The sequence below is a fragment of the Phyllostomus hastatus genome, unplaced genomic scaffold (assembly GCF_019186645.2).
Source record: "Phyllostomus hastatus isolate PE091 unplaced genomic scaffold, TTU_PhHast_1.1 phas_contig_17, whole genome shotgun sequence".
Classification (NCBI taxonomy): Eukaryota; Metazoa; Chordata; class Mammalia; order Chiroptera; family Phyllostomidae; genus Phyllostomus; species Phyllostomus hastatus.
In genome coordinates, this window is record NW_025333664.1 from 22,492,216 (window position 1) to 22,505,468 (window position 13,253).

General features: G+C 63.6%; 1 protein-coding gene across 8 annotated transcripts in view; it reads left to right on the top strand.

Moving 5' to 3' along the window:
- The window catches only part of SNPH (syntaphilin), a 38,864-nt gene extending 25,938 nt beyond the window's left edge, over positions 1 to 12,926 (top strand). For 2 of the 8 annotated variants that reach the window (XM_045833449.1, XM_045833446.1), the window contains 5 exons: positions 503 to 530; positions 1,310 to 1,903; positions 2,531 to 2,737; positions 5,409 to 5,558; positions 8,635 to 12,926. In XM_045833449.1, the coding sequence (XP_045689405.1) occupies positions 1,722 to 1,903; positions 2,531 to 2,737; positions 5,409 to 5,558; positions 8,635 to 9,805 (1,710 nt within the window). In that variant the 5' untranslated portion in view covers positions 503 to 530; positions 1,310 to 1,721 and the 3' untranslated portion in view covers positions 9,806 to 12,926. The remainder of the gene's footprint in view (positions 1 to 502; positions 531 to 1,309; positions 1,904 to 2,530; positions 2,738 to 5,408; positions 5,559 to 8,634) is intronic. The other 6 variants (XM_045833451.1, XM_045833453.1, XM_045833452.1 and 3 more) reach the window with 5 other exon arrangements.
- Positions 12,927 to 13,253: the final 327 nt, after the last annotated feature.

Here is a 13,253-nt window from a genome sequence, read left to right on the forward strand (position 1 = left end):
GGCAGCCTTCCTGAGAAGTGTGGGGGCACCGTTGTCACCCCAGCCCCTGTCCTGTGGCTCCTCCTCTAAGAGCCGGCCCTACGGTTCCCAGAGGCCCTGCCTGGGGGATTGGGGCATGATGGGTGGGATGTGTCGCCAAGCAGGGGCAGGCGGCTCAGGTGACGGGCACGGTGTCAGAGGCTCCTGCGCCAGCATCCGACACCTCTGCGTAGACAATACTGGCTGTGTCCAGGCCCTCCGGGGGAACAGGCTGCCTCTGTGTCACGCCCAGGAAACGGGCCACCTGAGTAGTGCCTTTGTCTGCTCAGGAGGCTGCCCGCCGCTGGCCAGGATGACCAGAACCCCCACCCCAGGAGGCCCTGACGTGGGAAGGGGCGGTGTCCTGGGCCAGGGACTCCAGGGTTTGAGATCCGGCCCCCCACCACCAAGAGGGTGTGACTTGGGCAAGTCCCTTGGGTCTTGGACTCATCTGTAAGGGACTAACCACAGCACTTCCTCATAGGGTTGTTGAGAGGAGTCCATGGCGTGATGTACGTAACGTGCTTGGCCTGGGGCCTGACGGCCAGCGGGGCGTGGTGGACGCTTGTTTCCCAGCATGGGGGAAGGTGTGAAGTGCTGTGTCCTCAGCCGAGTCTCCTGTAACCCGGGCTACCGTTCGTAGTCCCTGCTCTGACATGGAAGAAGAGGACGGGGGGTCTCTGGAGCTGGCCCAGGACTAGCATGTGGGCTGCAGAGAGCCCAGGCCCCCCCACCTCGGACTCCAGGAGGCTGTGCAGCCTCCTCCCCGCAGGCGCTGCCGCCTGCCCAGCAGGGGGCGTCCCCCTCCTTAAACTCCTGTAGGGCTGCCCTTGGAGCCCAAGCCCCTGCCCAAGAAAGGAGCCTAGTGACTCCTTGGCAGGAGCCAGAGAGTCTGAGTCTCCCTACCCACTTGTCAAGAGGGCCAAGGATGGGTCTGTGCAGACACAGTCCTTTCCCACTGGGCCCAGCCCACCGAGATGCCCCGTGGGAGGGGTCCTGCCCCCACCCACCTAGCCCTCATCTGCTCTGAGCCTGTTCCCAGTGCCTGGTGCATGCCACAGTCAGCATGCGCTTTCGCACAGATGGGTGCGGGCCTGCGTGTGTGCAGCGCGTGCGCAGGAGGGCCTGGCTGCATGTCCTGCCTTGTGCATAGGTCCCCTGAGCATGTCCCCTGAGACTTGTGCAGCACGTCTGGGAATGGCAGGGCCATGGCACCTTTTTGTGACTGTGTGTATCCATGTGTCTTTCTACACGTGTGCTGGTATGTCGGTCTGTCTTGTCTCCCCTGTAGACGGGAAGCCCGAGCCACGTGCCAACGGGCACTCTGGGAAGGTGACGTCAAGACTAGCCCAGCATATTTGGGGTTCCTGGTCCTGCTCCGGGAGTCCTCCAGCCTGCTGCCCCCACCGAGGAGGGAGGATTGACCAGCGCAGGGGTGGGGTCCGAGTGTCAGGGGCCCGGGGGCCCGGCCCGTAGCATAGAGGACGCAGCGCTGTGCCGCAGTCGGAGGCCCTGCCCCAACACCCGTGTGACCTTGGGCAAGGCTTCCGCTCTCTGTGGGGCACAGCCACTCGTCTGGAGGACACGGGGTTGGACTGGTGATTTCTGGCTACCCAGGGCTCCGCCGACAATTCTAAGTCGGGCGGCAGGAGCCAGCTGCGGCCGGAGCCCGGGTGTCCTGCCCAAGGGCGAGAGGAGACGCCATGCCGGGCAGCGGCCCCAGCGAGAGGATGACGTGGCCTGGCCCAGCCCTCCCCGCGGCACCCCCAACGCGCCCTCTCTCCTCAGCCCCCGGGACACCGCCCATCCCGCCCCTCACCCGGACCCGCAGCCTCATGGCCATGTCCCTGTCGGGCAGTAGACGGGCCTCTGCCGGATCCCGCAGGTGAGTCCCCCCCCACCGGCCCAGAACCCTGGCCTCAGAGGACGGGGGGAGGGGCAGTGCCCACTCCGCCACCGACTTGCAGTGCGTCTTCGGACAAGTCACTTCCCTAGTCTTCCTGCCTTTAAAATGGGCTTGCTCACGCTCGCCTCCTCCTGGAGCAGTGTGAGGGCTCAAATGACAGAGTGGATATAAAGTTCTCTGAGGACGTGAACCGTTGGGTTCCTGCCGACATCAGTGTTGTGTGACCGTCACCATTTGGGGGGAGGGGAGAAAGGGGAGGGGGTGTCATGCAGTCCTCCACTCGACTCGCCAGGCTGCCCTTCATTTCTGCCCCCGTGTGCTGCTCCTCCTGTCGCTCCTCCTGCCCGCCCCATTCTTCTCCCCCTGGGACTCAGCCCCTGCAGGGGCCTCCTCCCGGCTCTGAGGACCCTGGAAGTTGAGGCCCCTTTAAGGGCAGATGGGGCCCCAGCCTTGGCCTCCGCCCCGCCCAACCTCCATTCTCGTCTTGGGGAGCCAGGAGGACTGGCCTCCTTCTGATTTTCCCTCTTGATGTGCACTGTCTGTTCTGTGGCCCCTGTCTGTGCATCCCCGTTTCCCTCTGCTTCTCTCTCGGCGGCGACCCCGCAGTCAGGGCCCTTTGGGCCGCAGCGGCCTGGCAGTGTTCGCCCACTGTCCGCAGCTGCCCGCCAGCCAGAACGAGCACCTGCCTCTTCTTCCCGCCTCCAGGCGCACCTCTCCCCCCGTGAGCGTGCGGGATGCCTACGGCACCTCTTCTCTCAGCAGCAGCAGCAACTCCGGCTCCTGCAAGGGCAGTGACAGCAGCCCCACCCCCAGGTAACTGCCCGCCTGGGACCTGGCCTAGCCCAGCCCGCCCCCAGGGGTCCTGTTTTCCTTTCTGACAAGGGACACCTTCCCCAGCGAGTTCTGTGTGCACCTCGCTGGCTGGAACTGGGTGATGTGGCCGACAGGCGGCGGGACCAGGTAGGAGGGAGAGCTAGTGTTCTCCCTGCTGTGAGGTCGGGGGGCAGCCTCTGTCCTCTTCCTTTCCCCGGGGGCCACTCTGTGGACGAGAGAGGTGGAGTGGGTCTGGAAAGCAAAGCGTGTGACCAAGGCCACGCTGTGCTGCCGGGAAAGGCGCACAGAGACTCGCAAAGCAGGACCGGGTTGGGGAGTCAGGGGGAGGGCAGCGGGGCCTCGAAGGCCAGGCAGTTAGAGCCATAACCATGGAAGAGTCCTGTTCCCCCAGCTCTGAAACGCGGGCGGAGGCACAAGAACGCGGGTTTGGGATTTGGTCACCTCCCACCTCCATTCCGTGGTGTGTGAAATGGAGCTGACCGCCCGGAGGCTCCAGTGGGTTGCCGTCTCTCGGCGGCCCGTAGCTGGTGCCTGCCATCGTGAGGACTCGGGTCCTACTTGGGAGTCAGGGGCCAGAGGACGTGGTCTGCAGCCCCCGGGGCCAGAGCACCCCCAGGAAGCCGCGTCGTGCCCATTCTGGTGAAGAGGGAGTCGTTCGTGTGAAGCAATGCCCAGCTCCTGCTGAGGCAACAGTTCTCAGGGTTTTCCATCGTGGCACGACTGGTGGGTGACACACGTGGGATGGGTGACACATGCAGGATGGGTGACACACGCATGCAGGCCCGACCCTCAGCACTACCTGCCACCGCGCTCCAACACCCAGGGCGTGGGGAAGATGGGTGCGTGCACTCACGTTTTAAAAAGTACACAATTGGCAACTTCAACACTTTGGTTTCAGGGGCAGGTTTTTGTGCTGCAGGTTGTAACTGCAGCCCCTGGGGACAGTCCCTGCCCCGGGGCTGGAGCTGCCTCAGCAGGAGGGTCTTCTTGCCCCCTACGAGAGCCACCGCTGCTGGGGGAGCAGGGGGCCAGGCGTTCCAAGTCATGAGTTGCTGAGAGACAGGAATTGTAGTTCATTGTTCTCCTTATCTATATATAAATTTTTCCCACAAAGATAGAGCTAGTGACTAAAAATGTATGAGTGTTAAATGTTATATTGGGGGAAAATACTCATGAGAGCAAGTGAAAAAGCTAAAACAGTTACTTCCTCTCTGAGCCTCTCCGCTTACTCGCTGAACTAATCCTGGCCCCTGAACCTCGGCGTGGGGAGAAGACCCCTCTCTCTCACAGCAGGGCTGTGCCCCTCCAGCCGAAGCCCTTGCAGGGCCTGAGGGCACACACAGGACCGGCACATGGGACTTCGGGCCCTCCGGGGTCCACGACGCTTGCTGGTGGGCTTCTCTTTTGGAGAGAGGGTTCTTAGAGCCCCCGGAGGGGTACCCCCTGAGCTCCCAGCCCACGCCATCCCTCTGCCCTCGGCCACCCAGAAAACGGGTGCGTGTGATTTGGCCAGAGGTAAATGTGGGGACCACTCGTTGAGTGCGAAGGAGAAGATCGTTTCTCTCTCCCCACCTCTCTTGCCACTCTCTCTTCAACAGTTCACAGTGAACGAGTGTGTTTTCCTCAGTGAACGTCAGGCAGCCTCTACCAGACTTTTAAAACTGCCTCCAGCTGCAGCCGATGGCCTTCCCCAGGGCTTGCCTTTTCCAGGCCCAAATGCTATGCCATTGCCCCTCCCTGCACCCGGGAGTGCCTGTCCCCTGAAGGAGCAGAGCTGGGTGGCAGCGAGTCTCCTGCCAAGCTGTGTGAGAACATGTCCGAGCTCTGAGGCCAAGATGCAAGGGGGTTCCTCTGTGGACAGAATAGCCGGCAGGTGGGGAGTCAAGGAGGCCGGGCCGTGGTCCGCTGGCAGAGTCGGGGTGCCCTCCTTCCGTGGGTGCAAGCCTCGGCCTCCCTCCTCCGCCGCACCGGTGGTAACAGTGTGCTTACCCGTGCGTGCACGCGTCTGTGCCGCCTCGAGCTGCAGAGCACCAGGCCTCCAGAGCAGTGCTGCCCCCTCAGGCTCAGGGTCCAGCGTGTCGGTGCCCAGAGCCAGCAGTGTCCACACGTGTGTTCACATGTGTGTTCACAGAGGGGCACATGCATTTGTATAGGTGCACACATGGGCTGGTTCCCGGAGGTGGCAGAGAGACAGTGGGATGCGCAGGCACGCACGTGTGTATGGTCACGTACGTGGGTGTGCAGGGGCAAACAGACTGGGAATCCATGTGCCCAGAGTGAATGTGTGTGTGCAGATGAGGAGGGAGAGTCCGTCCCAGCCCGGCTTCCAGCCCCAAACCCGTTCTCCAGGTTGGGGGGCTGGATGGACAGAGGTGGTACCAGGCTTGAGCCTGTGCTCTCCAGCACGCCTCCCCACCCCAGCGAGAGGAGCCGAGACTCCCTGCTCTGACGCTGCGGTCTGCACTCGGAAGAACTTTGATAAAGCCCACCTTCCAGAATGGGCTGGGTGTTCTCCAGCGCCCACGGGCCTGGTCGGGGAGGCTGACCTGGAACCCTCTGGTGGGGTGGGGGGGAGGGCCAGGGTGGCGAGGCTGGCCTCCTGCCGCTGCCCTTCCCTCCGTCCCTCCTGGTGACAAGTGTCCCCTTGCAGGCGCTCCTTGAAGTACACGCTGTGCAGCGACAACCATGGCATCAAGCCGCCCACCCCCGAGCAGTACCTGACCCCCCTGCAGCAGAAGGAGGTGTGCATCCGGCACCTGAAGGCCAGGCTGAAGGACACGCAGGACCGGCTCCAGGACCGGTGAGCAGCGGCCAGGGCCAGCCCTCGGCAACCCTGGGGGCACACTCCGCACTCCGAGGGGCCGGGGCCCTGGGGTGCCTCTGGGGGGAAGGGGCGGCGTGGCTGGGGGCTCCTTTCCCAGCAGAGCCCGGCTGGAGCCCACGTCCACAGCACCTGCCTGTCCCCGTCCTCCCTGCAGCTGCTCTCCTTGACTAGGTAGCCCCTTGGGGCCAGGGCGGGAGCGGTGCCCCCTGTGTGGGCTTGTCAGACTTCCCCCAGGCCTGTGCCGGCTTTGGCCTGGCAGCCCCTTTTGGCCCCTTCTTCTCCCTGGCTCCTCCCCACGTGGGGGGGGTGGAGCACAGGGCTGTCTTCCTGGCTTCTCTTCTCTCTGGGGGAGATACAACCCATTGGCCCTGCCGGTCACCAGGGGACTCTGGACCCATCCGATCGGGCCCCAGAAGCCTTCCTCCTCATCTGCGTATAGATGGTGCACAGTCAGGAGAAACTCTGTGCTGAGCTCCCACCTGGCCCAGGGGTCTCCCAGGACCCCCCTCAGGCCCACCTGAGCTCGTTCTCCAGACCTGAGGGCCAAGGCTTCCCTCCCAGACTCTCCCTTCTGGGCTGGTGGCTCCGTCTTCACGATGGAAGCTTCCGAGCTGCCCCCTGATCTCCTCATCACCTTGACCCTCTTTTCCAGACTGTGCTGATTCTAACGTGCGGCTGAGCGTGAGCTGGCCAGGGCGCCACGTGAGGCACTGCAGGGCAGGGCAGGGCAGGCCACCCCAACCCCATCCTCCAAGATCTTTCCTTCTTTCTGTACTACTCTATGGGAATGGAATTCGCATCCCACACCATGCGATTATTTTTACTGTGTTCGCAGAATTCTGCCACCATTACCCGTATCTGATTCCAGAACACTTTATCACCCCAAAAAGAAACCCCCCTCCCAGTGGCAACCATGCCCCTCCTCTCTGCAGTCGCCCCAGTCCCTGGCGGCCGCGACTCTCGCTGTCCCCACAGATCTGTCTGTTCTGGACACTGTGGATGGCCAGAGGCATCCGGCCAGATGCATGGCCGCATCTTCTGTGACTGGAGCACAGCCCGTCCAGTTTGGGTTTGCTGTGGTTTGACCCCTGGGAGTTACAGGTGGCCTTCTGTGGGCCTCCCTGTCTGCAGAGCCGGGACTGCTGTTTTTATTTCCCCAGCCTTGTCGGTGGTGCCCCGGGTCTGCTCGGCTGTCCGCACTACTGTCCTCAGGAAGGACACGGCCCATCTCACAGCTTCCCGTCCAGGCCACCTGCTGTGTGGCTAGGCAGGATGCCTCGTGACGACGGGCCTGCCCCTCAATCCCCGGCCGCCTCCTGCCCGCCACCCTGGCGGGAACCTGCGGCAGGTCCTCTCCTGCTTTACGGTCACGCTCCACGCACTCTCCACGTACTCACTTTGGAGCCGGCCATCCCAACGGCACCTACCTTCTCACTCTCTCCACTCTGTGCTTTCGGGGGCTGTGTCCCCACTTCCTGCGGTGGCCTTTCTTGCTCCCTTGGCCAACTTATCCTTCAGGACGCAGTTCAGAAGTAATGCTCTAGGCAAGGCTGGGAGGCCCTAGCTCCCAGCGGGTCCTGCCGGCTCCAGGGAGAGGGGACAGGGCCTGCAGAGCTGAGCGTGTGCAGACCCTTTGTCCAGACTCACTCGTCCTCCCCGGGCTCAGGGTCAAGGAGGAGGGTCAGCCTGGAGAGAGCCCCACCCTGAGACGGAAGGAGGGAAGGGCAAGCACCCGCACACCTGTTGGCAGGCTGCTGTTGCTTCCCAGAGCAGCCCTCGCAGCCGTCACCAAGTTGTGTCCCGCGAGCGGTCTGTCCCTGTCCAGGTGGTGTGGTTGATGACCTTGGTGGCCGCTGCAGCTCTGCCGCCCAGGCCCTTCTGCAGGCTGCGGCATGAGGTTCCTGGGCCCGTCCCCTGAGCTGAATTCGGGATCTCACGCTGGAAATACACGGTGCTTGATCCCGACCACCGCTCCGACAGGCTCCCCCGACCGCACAGGGGCATTGGGCCCTTGGAGGGTTCCCTGGGCACGGGGGCAGGAGCGGCTGCATGCGCCACCTCACCGAGAGGTGTGCCGAGGGGGCCGCCCAGGGCGGGGATTCCAGTCCCACTCCCTTCTCACTGCCTTCAGCCACCTGGCTTTACCTCTGGACTTGATGGCGTCCTTACCTAACTCGTCCCCCTGCCCTGAGCCCCCCCCCCCCCAAATCATCCATGACTCAGGGATTTGAAAGGCCTGCGAGGTTCCGGACAGGAGGAGTCTGCTGACTGTCCGCTTTGCCGGGCACGGCCTCTCCTCTCAGGAGCAGCTGTGTGCCTGTCTCACGCTGTTTTGTTTTCTTGGGTTTTTGTTTGTTTGTTTTGCTTTCCTCTTTACAGTGGATATAAAAAAGAAGTAAATGCCTACCTGGATCAAAGAGCACCACCCTGTCTTCACCGTTCTCCCCTGGTCCACCCACTCCTCCTCTGTCCACGTGAGGGACGGTGGTGACTCCTCTCGTGAAAACCAGAGTTGTCACCGCCCCTCCCTGGGCCTCTGGCCCCATGTCCCTCCGTGTAACATCTCCACAGCCCCGCCGGCTCCAGTCAGAGGCCACGTCCCTTTCTACAGAGCAGAGCTTTCAGGGCTCATTTTGTTGTTTGAAGTTAAGATTTTTAAGGGTGTATGAGGTTTTTATAGCAGCAGCATTTTAAAATTAAGAGTCTTTATTGTCTAGTCTCTTCTGTAGGTGATCGATTTGAATGTGGACCATCGGCAGCCTTTCGACCTCTGGGGTGGGAGTGCCTGGGGTCTCTTACCGCCATTTCTTCTCCCTGACACCCAGGAGGAGGCCTCTCCGTCTCCACCACCTGACCCCTCTCCCCGCCCCTCACTCCCCCTGGGGAGTAAAGACAAGAAGGGGGGAGGCGTGGAGTGGTGCCTCCTGTGTTTAGCTCTCTGTGGCAACAGCTCGGGCCCCCCCGAGCTCAGTGCCAGTCCCTGCGTGCCGGTCCTCGGTGGTGGTGGTGGTGCAGGCGAGGCAGTGAGCCCGTGTGTCTCGTCTGCCCGCAGGGACTCGGAGATCGACGACCTGAAGACGCAGCTGTCGCGCATGCAGGAGGACTGGATCGAGGAGGAGTGCCACCGCGTGGAAGCCCAGCTGGCCCTGAAGGAAGCCCGCAAGGAGATCAAACAGCTCAAGCAGGTCATCGACACCGTCAAGAACAACCTGATCGACAAGGACAAGGGGCTGCAGAAGTACTTCGTGGACATCAACATCCAGAACAAGAAGCTGGAGACGCTGCTGCACAGCATGGAGGTGGCCCAGAACGGCACGGCCAAGGAGGACGGCACCGGGGAGTCGGCCGGCGGCTCTCCTGCCCGCTCCCTCACCCGCAGCTCCACCTACACCAAGCTCAGTGACCCAGCCGTCTGTGGGGACCGGCCCCCCGGGGACCACCCTGGCTCCTACACCGAGGACGGGCCCGATAGTGGCTTCGTGGCAAACGATGACACGATGAGCCGGACGGATGTGCTGGAGGCTAGCAGCCTGCTGTCTTCGGGGGTGGACTGCGGCCCCGAGGAGGCCTCCCCGAACAGCTCCTTCAGCCTGGCTCCCCGCTTCCCGGCCAGCAGCGCCTACGCGAAGCTGCTCTGCGGCACGGAGGCCGGCGTGCAGGCCAGCTGCATGCAGGAGCGCGCCATCCAGACAGACCTCGTGCAGTACCAGCCTGACCCAGACGCCATCCTGGAGAAGGTGGCCGTGGCCCAGGTCTGCGGGGCAGGTCCCCTGTCAGGGGACAGGTGCCTGGAGCCGGATCCCCACCCCCCAGGGCCCAGAGACCCCAGCTCAGCAGTGGTGGTGACGGTGGGCGATGAGCTTGAGGTCCCAGAGCCCATCACTCGTGGGCCAACCCCGCACCGGCCTGGCACCAACCCCAACTCCCGCCTTTCGGTGAGCGTGGCGTGCCCCGTGGAAGAGGAGGAGGAGGCGGCTTCCGCTGAGAAGGAGCCTAAGAGCTACTGGAGCCGCCACTACATTGTGGATCTGCTGGCCGTGGTGGTGCCGGCTGTGCCCACAGTGGCCTGGCTCTGCCGCTCCCAGCGGCGCCAGGGCCAGCCCATTTACAACATCAGCTCCCTCCTGCGGGGCTGCTGCACCGTGGCCTTGCACTCCATCCGCAGGATCAGCTGCCGCTCCCTTGGCCCCAGCACGGCAGGCGGTGGCGGCTCCCAGCTCTGAGGAGGCCGGTCCAGCCAGTGGCTCGGTGGCCTGACCGCTGATTGTAGGGGTGCCGTCCTCCCTCTCACACATTCCCGTGGGACATCATCTTATTTATTTAGTTTTTGATTTGGAAGTGGTTCTTTCAGGATGTTAGCAGTGCTGGGGGCTGGGAGTCAGGGGGTTGGTGGAGACCATCCCACAGCTTGGACAGGAGAGGAGGGCAGGGAGGCACACGGTGGGACAGAGTGCGGGGGCGGGGGGGAGAGCTGGCGAGGTCCTCACCCCAGCCCCTTCCACTTGGCCCCTCACAAGGGCAGCCGCTGCTCAGGAAGCCTCTGGTATATTGATCTGGGGAGGCTGGCCTCGGCTGCCCTGCCCCCGCCCCCCCATCCTGCTCAGTCCCCTGATTGCTCCACACCTCCCCTCGCCCTCAGCCCAGCTTCAGGGCGGCGTTACCCCCTCAGAAGAAGCAGCTGTGACCCAAAAAGTACAGGCACCTGACCCAGGACTCCGAGCCGGGTCTGGAACTGCCGGGCCTGGGCTGGAGCCCCGGCCTCCTCGGTCTGCCCCTGCTCGGCTGGAAAGCCCATGATGGGCAAGAGGTGGCAGAGGGAAGTGTGGGCTCTGTGTCTGTCTGTCTGTCTGTCCCAGACCTACCCCACGATCCATTCCTCCCCCCCCCCCCGGCGCTCCTGGGTGTTTCTGGTGATTCTTTCTCTGAACACTAAGCCAAGCAGGCTCGGTGCTGGGGTAGGAAGGCTCCCCTCCAGAGAGTTTGCCGCCAGCGGCCGGCGCAGGGAGAGGGGGCGGGCTTGGCAGCTCAGGGCTCCGTCCTCCCGCCCCGGCCTGTGGAGGTGGGGCCCTGCGGCCTGGGAGGCCGGGCTGGGCTCAGCAGTCCTCGGCTGCTGCGGAAGGTCAGAGGCCACGACGGCCCCCGGAGCTCACCCTGACTTTCTCAGGGGCCTCAGGACCAACTTCTGCTTTGCACTATGTTCACTTTGGGGCTTGGTTCCCATGCATCCCCGGATCTCCTGCAAGTTGGCTGCTTACTTTCTAGGGGGAGGGTTCCTGACTCTTAGACTTTTCTGCCTTAGGGGGGATTTCTGGCAGGACGAATGGCGAGATGGGTCCAGGCCAAAGCAGGTGCCCTGGGACCTGTCCCGGGTTGGGGTGGGGCGGGGCCGGCGGGAGCCCTGCAGCCCCCCACTCCCAGCCGGAGCCCAGGAGGCCCGGGACGCTTCACTGTCTGTCCTCCCTCCTTCCCCGGGACCCCATCTGGGCCCCCAGCAAAGCTGCTGACAGTCTACTACCATTGTTACAAAGCAGATCCCATCGTTTCTCCCGGCAGGTTTCCACCCGTCCAGTTGTCCCATCCGCTCTTCAGAGTCAGGCCCCACATTTAGGGGGGTCGGTGGGACCCTGTGTCCTACCCACCCCTCGGGCCTAGGGGCCACTCTGGTTCTCTGCCAAGGTTGCTTGCCCACCCCCGCTGCTCCAGCAGCCATCTCCTGACTTGTGGGCTCTGTGCCCTTCCTTCCCGTGCCCCCCCCTCGAGGGGGGGGCGCCTGCATGCACCGGGAGTGGGCAGCCGCCCAGCCATGGGGGCAGCAGCCCCTCTGCCACGCGCTTGTGCCTCCGAAGCCCCCCTCCTCGGCCGGGGCCTCAGACCAGCCATCCTCTGTGGAGCGCCCCCGCCCCAGCCGAACAAAACCGAACTCCTGGGGCCGGGCCAGGGCTGCCCCGAGGGTGCTGGGGTCATGGCACAGAGGGGCAGCGGGCAAACCCAATCCAAAGCCAAGCCGGGACCGGCCGCGGCACCAGCATCCTGTGCCGTGAGCTCACGGAGCTGCGCAGTGTCTCCTTAGAAGTAGTCAAAGCTTTGCTGAGAAAATAAACGTATGACTCTACTTGACAACATAAACTCTGTTCTCCACCGCCGGCATTTGCTGGAGCTGCACAGCCCCTCCGCTCCCGTCCGCGTCTTGCTGTCTGTGGCCTTCCTGTTGTGTCCTGTGTTTTGGTGGATGTGGTCGGGGCTGGGGCCACAGTCCACGCTGTCCCGGCTGCTGGAGAAGCCACTGGCGAAGGTCTGGCCAGGGCTTGGACCCCAGGCCTCCCGGTGAGGTGAGTGGGGCCAGCTGCCACCCCGCAAGCCTGCTCCAGCCGGAGACCTGCCTGTCTGGGCCCTGGGGCCTCGCCCACAGCATTGAGGGTCCTCTCTTTGGGGGCTGGGGGCTGGTGGGGCCTTTGACAGGCTTTTCTTCTTCGTGTTTGTGGAGGACGTAGCTTACCAGCCAGCCCTGGGGCAGACCCTGGGACCCTGGCGGTCAGGGGCCCTGAGGGCTCCCATGTGTGTGCGTGTGTGTGCTCAGTGTCTGCATCTATGCAAAATGTGCAGCTCCAGGCGGCGGAGGGGCGGCAGCCTGTCCCCGACTGTGCAGGGCACGGAATGTGGGACTGGAGGGCAAGGCCGGGGCGGGCTGTGGAGCGCTCATCCTCCAGATACCTGCTTAATACCTCCTCCTGTCGGCCTGTGACCCTCCCCCCTTGCCCTCGGCTCCAGGAGCAGAAATCTCTGGGGCCTCCACTTCCCTAGCCTCGGCCAGAGCTGATTGGATCCTAAGGGACAGTGTTTCCAGGAGCTGCTTTCTGGGACTGCTGGTCCCTTGGAGCCCAAAGGCCAGAAGTGGCTTCTTAACTGTAGCCTCCAGGCCAGAGCGGCCCTGCCGCTGCTTCTCCGGTCCGGGCTCAGGCAGGCGCCAGCATCGAGGCTGGGACTCTGCACACAGAGCTGGCCTCGAGCGGAGTTCACTGACACCTTAGCTTTTCACTGTACACCCTTCCCAATCCCCACGTGCGCAGGGTGTCTGACGGCGCCGCAGGGACGGGTGGGCAAGTGACCAGGTTCTGGGGCAAAGGTCTACTGCGGGGCCTCTGCCCAGTGACCTCATGAGCCCCTCGGTGACCTAGGGGCACAGTGCAGACACGTCCCAGGGCACTCTTACGTTCCGCCATCCCCTCGACAGAATCGGGGGATCGGGAAGGGGGGAGGGACGGAGGGGTAGTCACTTTTGTCTCCTTTGTCCTTCTGTTCAGACAGAGCTGTCCCTGCAGCAGACAGCTCCGAATTAAAGCATGAAAACACACAGAACCCTCAGCCTGATTTCTTTATATGGCCATTCTCCTGAGGCGGCAGGGCGGCGAACCAGGCTCAAGCTGCTCCCACCTGTGCAGGAGGCAGAACGTGCACCTGGGAGACGCCGAGAAGCAGAGATCTCTTCCCAGGTCAAGGGAACGGGAGAGCCGCGTGCTGGTTCAGCTCTGCCGCGCAGCTGCTCTGGGCAGCCGGGGCGCCCTCCTCTCAGGCACGCCTGAAGTTCTCGCGCCCCTGCGGCACCTGCAGAAGCAGTCTTCGGCGGTGGCGAGTGGGGGGGGGTGCGGGGGGCAGGCTCTGGAGCACTGCTGC